This window comes from Anarrhichthys ocellatus, unplaced genomic scaffold (genome assembly GCF_004355925.1).
Source record: "Anarrhichthys ocellatus isolate YVR2014 unplaced genomic scaffold, GSC_Weel_1.0 scaffold21, whole genome shotgun sequence".
In the NCBI taxonomy this organism is placed as follows: Eukaryota; Metazoa; Chordata; class Actinopteri; order Perciformes; family Anarhichadidae; genus Anarrhichthys; species Anarrhichthys ocellatus.
In genome coordinates this window covers 5,006,635-5,016,634 of record NW_022280051.1, presented here as the reverse complement: position 1 = coordinate 5,016,634, position 10,000 = coordinate 5,006,635, and the positions used below count along the sequence as shown (strand labels likewise).

Sequence of the window (10,000 nt, the reverse complement as noted above, 5' to 3'; positions counted from 1 at the left end):
ACACGAGTTAGACACATAACACATACACACACAAATAACTGTTACTCTGTAGGGTTTGATCCATAATGTTGTCAGACACTTATAATTGATATAGTTTTTTTTCTACCGCTATACACCACCATAAATACCATTAAAATACCAATATACAGCAGTGTAAAGGAAGTACATTTACTTCAACAGTAAGTGACAACAGAGTACTTCTTCTAATATTGTCAATATGTAAATAAAACGACGTGTATGAGCAGCTACAAACTGGTCCAGTGTTAATGTCTTTTGTTCAGCGCTAGTCAGAGGATTTGTTCTGTCGTTTGCTTCATTAAAAAGACACACACACACTATCCAGGTGCACCAGCATCAACACACACACACACACACACACACACAGATGCAAGAGGTTCATTTAACTTTCAGACAGTGACGATGAAGCCCACTTTAACCACTGAGTGGAAAACAAGACCCTAAACAGCTGTGATCCAGTGAGCTGTACACACACACACAGCTCATCCGAGCATAACGAGAGCGAACAACGCCGGCTCGAGCATTTCACATTCAACAACAGCCTCATCATTATGCATGGCTGCAAATTTGCCTATGAAGTGATCTATAGGGAGCTTTTGAGTCCACAATAAAAATGCAGTCAGCATTTCCCTCTCAGCTACACCGTGTGTGATAAAAAAACAAATGCCTTTAAAGGGATTGTAAAAATAAAAAGGTGAATATAAACGCGAAGTCCCAGAGGATGTGTCAAGACTCACATCCAGAGAGAGACATTCCCCTCTCTTTAATTTCCTGGTGTTTGGATTGTCACCACTGTCGAAGCTGTCTCCTCTCCTGCAGCTCACTCAACTCACTCAAGAGCTCCGGTGTTTTCCCTAAAAACTGTGCAACGCTCCCTCTCTTACGTATCGATTCCAGGAGTCCGGTGAAGCCGTGAGTGGTCACAAATAATGACATTACCGGAGGAAATGGTCGGTTGAATTAACGTCAGAACACAGAGACGCTGAGCTAAGTGGTGGAACAGGTACTCAGATCTTGTACTTAAGTGAAAAGTAACAATACTCTGTAATAATACTCTGTTACAAGTAAAAAGTCCTGTATTTAAAATTCAACTTGAGTAAAAGTGTTACCAACTAAATGTACTTAAAGTAAAAAGTACTCATCATGCAAAATGGCCTCTTTCAGAGTGTTATATTATGCAAATGAGATAGGTTGTACACACAAGTTTCTGTGCAACAAGATAATTAAATATAAATAAATAAATAATAATAATAATACATAGTAGTTTTATTTCAGGACTTCGGGGGCTCTCCTGTTTTTGAAGTTTTGTTGTCGGGCAATTTACATTTTTATCATTCTTATGATAAAAGTACAAAGTACGAGATAAAGTACGATAAATACGATACGTAAAGTACAAAAAGAACATGAAGTATGATAACTACCTGATGAAGTATGACAAGTATGTGATGAAGTACAACTCCAACCTGAGTCTAATATCAGCGACATAACTGAAAACACCTGTGAGGATATTTGGGAGCTTTAATCTATAAAGATTAATCATATTTAATAAGTCTAACATGTGTTTTGTATGTTAAATCAAAGGAGCTGTTCAATAAATGTAGTGAAGAACAATATATGATATGGATATACTTAAGTAAAGTACTTTAACAGTACTTAAACTACGTTGTACCACTGCATTGTGTATTGTGATGCGTTGATTATTACCTGTATTTGCTGATATGATGATAAACAATCTTTTTGTTCGATTTTTGCAACGATACCTGAACGTTTCATACTTCACAATGAGAACTACTTTAATTAAATGTGTCTAAAATACACCTTTCAGGACCTGAACCTTTACTGTGTCTGAAGTCAGTCACATGTGTGTGAATGTGTGACTGTGACCTTCTTACTTGTTTGTGCACTCCAGAGTTTCCACTTTCCTGCGTAGCTCGTGGTTTTCGTTGGAGCAGGTCTCCACCCTGTGGTCAGACAATAGTACTGCAGGGTCAGTGACTGCAGATCATCTATCATTTAGCATAACTAGATGTAGTTCCTCTTTGTCATGATATAATCTTCTACACTCGTAATGCTTGCAATGTCCCAGTCTCTCAGATATGATGAAGACGAGGAGGAGGACTTACTTCTTCTCCAGAGCGTCCATGTACTCTTTCTTCTTCCTGCGACTCTCTTGAGCCGAAATCTAAGACAAAGAGGAAGACATTTAAAGAAAGAAGCACATAAGATTGCTCTACGTTGTGTGACAAAATTCATTAAGGTTTAATTTATTATAATAATATCTCTCCCAATTATTTGGTGGTTATTAGGGGGTCGATATACTGGCCTGACAGGAATCTGTACCTTATTTTTGATCTTCCTGCGGATCTTCTTCAGCGCCTTCTCTTCGGCTTTGGTGAGCGGCAGCTTGGTGGGCACCGGGTAACCTTCGGCCACCAGCGTCCGACGCTCCTCCTCAGTCAGCATCAGGGGGCCCGACCCCTGCAGCTTCTACACACACAAAAACATACAGCCAGTTATAAACAGGGGGGTAAAAAGATGAAACACTGAAATAAAGTTTATTATTTGCAGTCCTTTCAATGCAAATGTCTCTAAATAAATAGACGTATTGTTGTCATGTGTGACAGGTTTGGATCGGTGGATTACTCACATGGGCGGCGGTGAGCAGAGGGGAGTTGGAGAGGGAGGAAGCAGCGCGAGGAGACACCTTCAGGCCGGCCTGGGAGGGAGGAGGGCTGGTGGGGGAGGTGGGGGAGGACAGGCCGGGGGGGGGCGTGGACGGGGCTCTGGCTGCCCTCCGAGTCGCTGCCGTGGGAGCTGGGAGGAGTGGGAGGCATCTGCAGCGACTCCAGACCTGGAACGACATCCTGATTAAAAATGCTTCATGCAACCATGAAAAGTCTTAGAGTTAAAATAAACTGCTGTATCAACAAATGGCCAGCAGGGGTCGCTGTAGCATCAGATAAGTGACTGAGTGAGAGGGTGAAACAGTTAAATTCACACCTTTGGGTGAAAGATTGAGGAACTGGTCCACTTCATGAGGCTCCAGTTTAATCTGAGGGATGATGTTCTCCTCTTTTATCTGACGACAGAAGAAGAGTGATGACACAGTTACAAACAAAAAAATCACCGAAAATATCACCAACGATCGTCACGCTTAACTCTCACCTTGAAGCCTTTGCCCTGGTTGTGGCTGCTGACGGTGGTCTGAGGTGGGGAGGCGGCAGCAGCAGCTGGGGGGGCCACAGCGAGGCCCTCGGGCTCCTGGGGCCCCCTGCTGGAGGAGGCCAGAGAGAGGGAGAGGGTAGGGAGGAGGGAAGGAGTCTCACAAAGGAGGCTGTCGATGGCGTCCTCCTGCTCCATGGGCCAGTCAGCCGAGTCTCCATCAGACTCTGCAGCACAAGAGGAGACATGGACTCCTGTTACTGTCCTCTGGGACTCTTTAGAAGGACTTTGATGTTCTTAACCTGTGTTTTAAAACGAATTCCACTAATCTGCCTCTTACCTGCGTCACTGCCTTGCTCTCCGGTCAGGTGCGACAGGGGCGACTGTGGTCGGCTGTCCCCGCAGAGCGAGTAGCTGTGCTCGGCCGTGATGTGAGGCGGCAGAGGGGAGGACGGGGACAGGTCGCTGCCGTCCTCCCCCTCCATGGACTCCACACCGCCTCGCACCGCGGACAGGAAGGGGTCGCTGAGCAGCTGGCCCAGCAATGCATCCTGGGAGAGATCGTCGAGGAGCTCGGAGAAGTGCTGCACAAGACAAGGAAGAAATATATACTGAAACTATCTCATTTAATACAAGCATAAAATATCAAGCTGAGACGAGGACACAGACGGATAATTAGATAAATAGTTAGAGTGGAATACAGCCTGCCTGTAATCACAGACGGCTAAGCCTTTACTTTAACTTCTCCCCTCAGGGAACACTAAAGCAGCCAATTAAAAACATGTAAAATTGTCTTTCACCGTTTCTCTTTCTGTGTGTGCGTGTCTCTCGGTCTGGAGACACATTTACAAAAGTCATGAAGAAGACAAGCGTCCTCCTTCCCCACATTCCTGCTGCTCTCTCTATCTTTCCCTTCCATCTCTTAACGAGTTGAGCGTTCAGGTGTTGTGACGAACAACAACAAAAGGCCCCGCAGGTGACGCGTTGATAACATACTGACATACATCTCCTGTTAGTGAGCATGGAACTGGTAGAAACCTATAATTACTGCTGGAGAGCCAGCAAATCATCACAACCTTGTGTTTCTTTTCTTTTGTCATTTCAGTATTTTCATTATATTTCATCTGCAGGATTTGTTTTTGATTGTCGTCAACAGAATGTGAGTAAAAAGTGACAAATGTCAATCACAATTAGTTGAGAAACGTCCAAAAATAACAAGTTTACAATTATATAAAATGAGGAAAAGCAGCAGATGCTCATGTTTTAGTTAGACAACAAAGAATAGATTATTTTCCTAGATTTATTCTTGCTTATACCTTTATTTTGAAAATTTAAAGAATAAGACAGCTTGTTGTATCAAGAAAACTGAAAAATTTAATTAGGAATAAATTAACTACTTTGCTGTTAACTAACACAATATTCTAACAAGTCTAATACAAGTAAGAGTGATTCATTATTGGAACAGCAACATGTTTATAATATAACTGTGCGACTACAAAATAAAAGTCCTGCCCTCACTCGAACTCATCGCTCCCGAGAGAACGTGAAAATATTTCTGCTCAGATTCTGTTGCCGGGCAGAAGATCGTGTCCAATGAAATATTGGTGATGTGAGAGCAGTCTGGGCTCAGCCAATGAGAAGGAAATAAACTATTTAAATCAAACACACGTGAAACCGAGACATCTGGAACTGTTGACCGAGAAAAGGAAAGAAAGGAAATGAAGGAAACTTTATTCATATGGAACATTTCACACACAGAGGCGACTCAAGGTGAGTTTAAAGTTTAAAGAGACAGAAGAAGAGGAAGAAAAGAGAAAGACTAAGTTCTGCAGTTTTTAGCATAAAAAGTTAGTCTAATAGTTTTAATTAAGGAAAGAGATTAAAAAGAAAGAAGGGAAAGAAGGGAAGGGAGAAAAGACAGAGGGAAAGGAAGGAAGGATAGGATAAAAAGGAAAGGAAAACAAAGGAAAGAAGAAAGGAGGACAGACAATGAAAGGAAAGAAGTAAAAGAGGACAAGGAGGGAAGAAAGGAAGGAAGGAAAGAAAGAAAGAAGGAAGAGAGAAAGTAATGGAAAGGAGAAGAAGAAAGGAAGGAAAGGAATTGAAAAGAAAAGAAAGACGGAAGGAAGTTAGGAAGGAAAGAAGGGAAAAAAGAAAGGAGGGAGGAAAGGAAAGGAAATCTAGCATTCAGACATATTTTGTTCCGTGACATCAGACAAAAGGACGTACAGAGAGACAAGAGTGAAATCAAGATGGAGGAAACAGGAGGAGGGCCAAACATGTGGCTTCAATTACAGGCCGAGAGACTTTCTATTACACACACACACACACACACACACACACACACACTCAGTGAAATGACCTCTTAACTCCATAAACACACATCACGCTCCTGCCACCATATGCTGCCCTATAAGGCCACTGGTTTCAGGCCTCTGTGTGTGTGTGTGCGTGTGTGTGTGTGATGCCAACACCGACAGCGTACCGTGAATCTACTCAAGGAGGGAAGACAAATATGTACACACTTATCCATCAGATGGGTCCATTTCCACCTTTCAGCCAAGAAAAGAGTGCACGTATGAGTGTGCACGAGCCAAAACCCATTACCTTTACAGCAGTTCACGACGCTTTACAGCGTCTCCTGGCTACCACATCTCGTCTGCTGCTGATATTATGGTTCAGTTACTGACAGTTGAGGGTTTTGTAAACAAATAAAATAGCTCTTGTTGCAGGAAAATATAAAATATATGAAGTTAACTCCATTAAAAGTGAACATTCATTCAAGTTTAGAGAAAAATAGTTTGAAAATATCCTCTCAAAGAGGGAGTAAAGAAAAGGAGATTGATCGGGTTTCAGCTGAAAAAGAGGAGAGACCATCATGATGGTAAAAGAGGGAGGAGTTTTTAGGGAGGAGTAATTACATCCAGAGCCCATCTTTAAAAAAAGGCCATATTTTGTGGGGTTAAGTGACCTTTGACATTAACTTGTAGTTTTGTCAGATCAATATAAACCATTAATAACATTCTTAAATCCGCATGCAAATCATAGCAAATAAGAGGCATTTTCACATTATCTTCAGTAATCCAGTGATATTGTCTGTAAATCCATGCGCGCATTGCATACAAGATCAGGTAATAGGTAATTCGGCATACTTTAAATGATGCTAACCTGCCGAAATGTAAACAAACACAGGCTACAACGGGGCTCAGGTTTTAGCTCAAGCTAATTCACAGTGCAGACGTTTACACAGAGAGGAATAAAGCCTCATGTTGTTCAAGAAAAGGAAATGGGAGAGGTCCATCTCTGCAGAACATATGCAGAATATATAGAGAGGATTTGTATTCGCTCCCTGTCATTTTCTGTGTGTGGTTGTGGTTGAGAGAAGTAAATGTGATGCAGGGAGTAGACCGGGCTGCAGGATCGGTCACTGGTCGGGTGTAACTCATCACACACACACACAAAACAGAAACCTCTTTGTCTTCGCAGCCCAACGCAGAGGCGTTATTTGGGGTCGACTGTAACTCGACACTCTTCGGCTGGGAAACTTAAAGCCTAAATGGGAAAACTGGGAGCGTAAACTGGAACTAGGGCAAGAATCCGTAAGCACTCTGAAGGAGCAGTGGTGTTAACAAAGGAGCCTATTCTCATGTTCTTTCTGAGTAACATATCGAAACACAGCAGAGGACGTTGCTGAAAGTGCAGATTGTTATCTTTTAATGAAGCCACAATGAAGTCTGTCGACGGAGGAGGAAAAACAGAGAGATTGTCTCTCCAGTTCCTGGTTCATCCAAAGAGATGATCCTCTCGGAGGCCTGATCTTAATACAAATCAGAGGAACACTGATGAAGAGAAGATGCCGAAATGGGTCAGAAAACTCTATTAAACAATCAGAGGCAGAACTGAGAGTGAAGGAAAACTGTTAGCTGAGATTGAGCCAAAGAGCATCTTGTTTGTTGTCACCATGTTGCAGTTGTAGCTACATTTCACGCTAAATTACAAATGTCAACCTCATGGTGGCGCTACAGGAAAAGTCAAGAGGATCACCAAAGTCATAAGGATTCATCCTCTGGGGATCGTGAATGTCTGTACAAAATTTCATACCAATCCATCGGATAGTTGTTGAGATATTTCAGTCGGCACTTAAGTGGTGGACCAATTTCTTTAAAAACACTCCCAGGCAGAGTGGCGAGTGATAAGCCTTCACAATAAAAGCCTCGACAGCTGTGTTGGTCAGTAGTTAGCAGTTAAATTAACGGTCTGGGAGTGGAAGGAATGTCCTCTCAGGCCTGTAATTCTTCCGTTAAAGTAAGATGTCTGTTTTAACGCTTAATGACCAGAAGTTTAAAACTGCAGAGGTAGGAAGAGGAGGGACGTTTGGTGATGTAACACCTTCCTCCCTCAAAGAGCAAAAAACAGATGTGAAAGAGTACTGGCATTACTAATGACGCACACACACGCACACACACACACACGCAGAACCAAGGGTCATCTCCCTGGAGAGTGTGTGTCGGAGTGTGTGTGTGTACCTTGTCCTGGACTTTTGCTGATGATACAACTTCACAAACACTAATAAAAAAAGACACACTCGGAGTTATGTCAAGATAAACTCAATGACTCATTTGTTTGTTTTGGATCCAGGTTGAAGACTTGTTCCAGCCACTATTGACCACCACTATAGACCACTACTATAGACCACCACTATAGACCATCACGTGTCCCATCATAACCAGATTAAACCAGTATTAAAGTCCCAAGAGATACAGTATCTGACCGTTTATCTGCCGCTTCACTGTTAAATAATGTATTCATAGTTTCGTTTCCACTGTTTAATAAGTCACCAATAGGTTTATAATCTGCAACTAATAGCTTTTTTTTTATAGATCACTCATTTATAAGACAGTACATCGCAAATAAACGTTCATAAATCCACTTGGAAATCATAGGAAAGTCTCCTTATAACTACGAAACATCACGTTTTAGCATTTTCGTCAGGATAAAAGTACTCCAGTAATACTTGTCTGTACTGGGTGCACTGTAAACAGGAGCAGCTAATAGCTAATTCTGCATACTTTTAATGACGCTAACTTGGCAAAATGTAAACAAATCCAAGCTGCAAATACACAGAGTCAGACTTTAAAAACCCCTGATATATGTCAATAAGTCATTATAAGGCTCACGAGCTTCTCCCTGTCTAGTCAGCTATCATCTAATGTTAATATTTAATTAAACATCTTGATAACTCAACAACTGGTTTTGTTACTTTCTGCAGACTTCAATTGTTGTTTTTATGTCTTTTCTTCCAGTTCATGTTCACGCTTTCTTTTATTTAATCCTTTGACGTTTGTTCCAATTACTTTTAAAGTTTAAATTAAGGTAAAACTCGTTGAAACTGCGTTGTGAATGAATATATATATATATATATATATATAAATAAATGTGCCTTTTCTTCACAGATAAAAGTTGCCTCACAAGTAAAACAAAACTTAGTTGTCTGAGTGAGATTCAAATCTAGTGTTTTCGTTGCCTATTTTACACCGGACACTGTTGAACGCATGCACTGAGAAGATGCACGATATTACAGAAGAGATGAACAGGTGGTGGAAAACCAACCGAGAGACAGACGCGAGCCTTGTTCCTAAAATTAAAAAACATGTTTCAGTTTCAGTGTTGTTGCAGGTTTTTGGGGTAATTCTCCAAGGAAACAATAACACCTCTGAGCTTTGCTCGATTGTATTTTGTCACTGAAGGGGGAAAAGTTATTCTATATTCTTCTTTGACTTCCCAGCAAGTCCAGGGGCTCTCAAAAAATCCAGTTCCTCTGCATTCGTAGTTAATTCCCACCATTCTGACCCTCTGGTGAAATTCCCAAAACACTTTCAGATAAAAAAGCCATTTGCATAAACCTCAGTTCCTGCAGCTGTGAGCCGAAGTGCAGCAAGTATCTTCTGGAATGCTTACAATGTTTTAACACTTGAAGAACATGTGTAGAGACTTTGCCTGCAGAGCGGCAGAGATTCCTTCAGCGGCTCGGAATACAATCTTTAATACTTGTTGATAACTTCAGGTCAAATTGAGACAGTAAACTAGTGTTTGAGCAGATTAAACAGCTGATAACAAAACCAATGTTTGTGCATCAAACACGTCGGCAGCTTTTTATTTTTAAATCCAAGAGGTTTCTAAAAAGTACAACTATTGTGTCTGTTATTCCAGTGTTCAGTGATTTATTCCAGTATAGTCGACAGGCCCACATGAGGCTTTAAAGGGAACATTAGACACAGCCTCAGCTTTTCTTAGTTGGATCGAGAATGAAATTATAGAAGTATAAAACAGCTGTTCTGCACCGTAACGAGCCAAAACACCTACAACCATCATATGTTTGCATTATATAACCCTGATAGTAAACAGGACTATTTATCACCCACCATTTGTTGTAACAGCTCTGAGACTCGAGGCCATCTCGGCTGTGGCATGAATATTGTACGAGTCAGCATAATCAGACAAATCCCAGGCCTTGGAGGGTTTCTGCTATCTGGGTCTTATCAGCAGGGGGGGCCGAGCCCAGCACCGAGGCCTCGTGTCCGGGCTGTGTTGGAGGAGCCAACATGGTGCTGCTTCATGTATGACATCATCATTTCCAACGGACACACAAACACACACATCTGTCTTGTTGACATCATTCGTTCCGTAATGTCTGAGGAACTAAAGTGACCTCGCTTCACAGAAATGTCCTCGTTGTGAAGGAGACTCAAAGTGGTTCTCACAAGGATAAAAGTACACACACACACACACACACACACACACACACACACACACACACACA

The 10,000-nt window shown here is 41.7% G+C and overlaps 1 protein-coding gene across 1 annotated transcript in view; it reads right to left on the bottom strand.

Annotated features, from left to right (window-relative positions):
• creb3l2 (cAMP responsive element binding protein 3-like 2) overlaps positions 1–10,000 on the bottom strand; it is a 24,116-nt gene that overhangs the window by 3,785 nt on the left and 10,331 nt on the right. Inside the window, 8 exon segments of the mRNA XM_031858956.1 lie at positions 1,911–1,979; positions 2,142–2,200; positions 2,359–2,505; positions 2,666–2,788; positions 2,790–2,869; positions 3,019–3,097; positions 3,184–3,407; positions 3,521–3,764. Coding sequence (XP_031714816.1) covers positions 1,911–1,979; positions 2,142–2,200; positions 2,359–2,505; positions 2,666–2,788; positions 2,790–2,869; positions 3,019–3,097; positions 3,184–3,407; positions 3,521–3,764 — 1,025 coding nt within the window.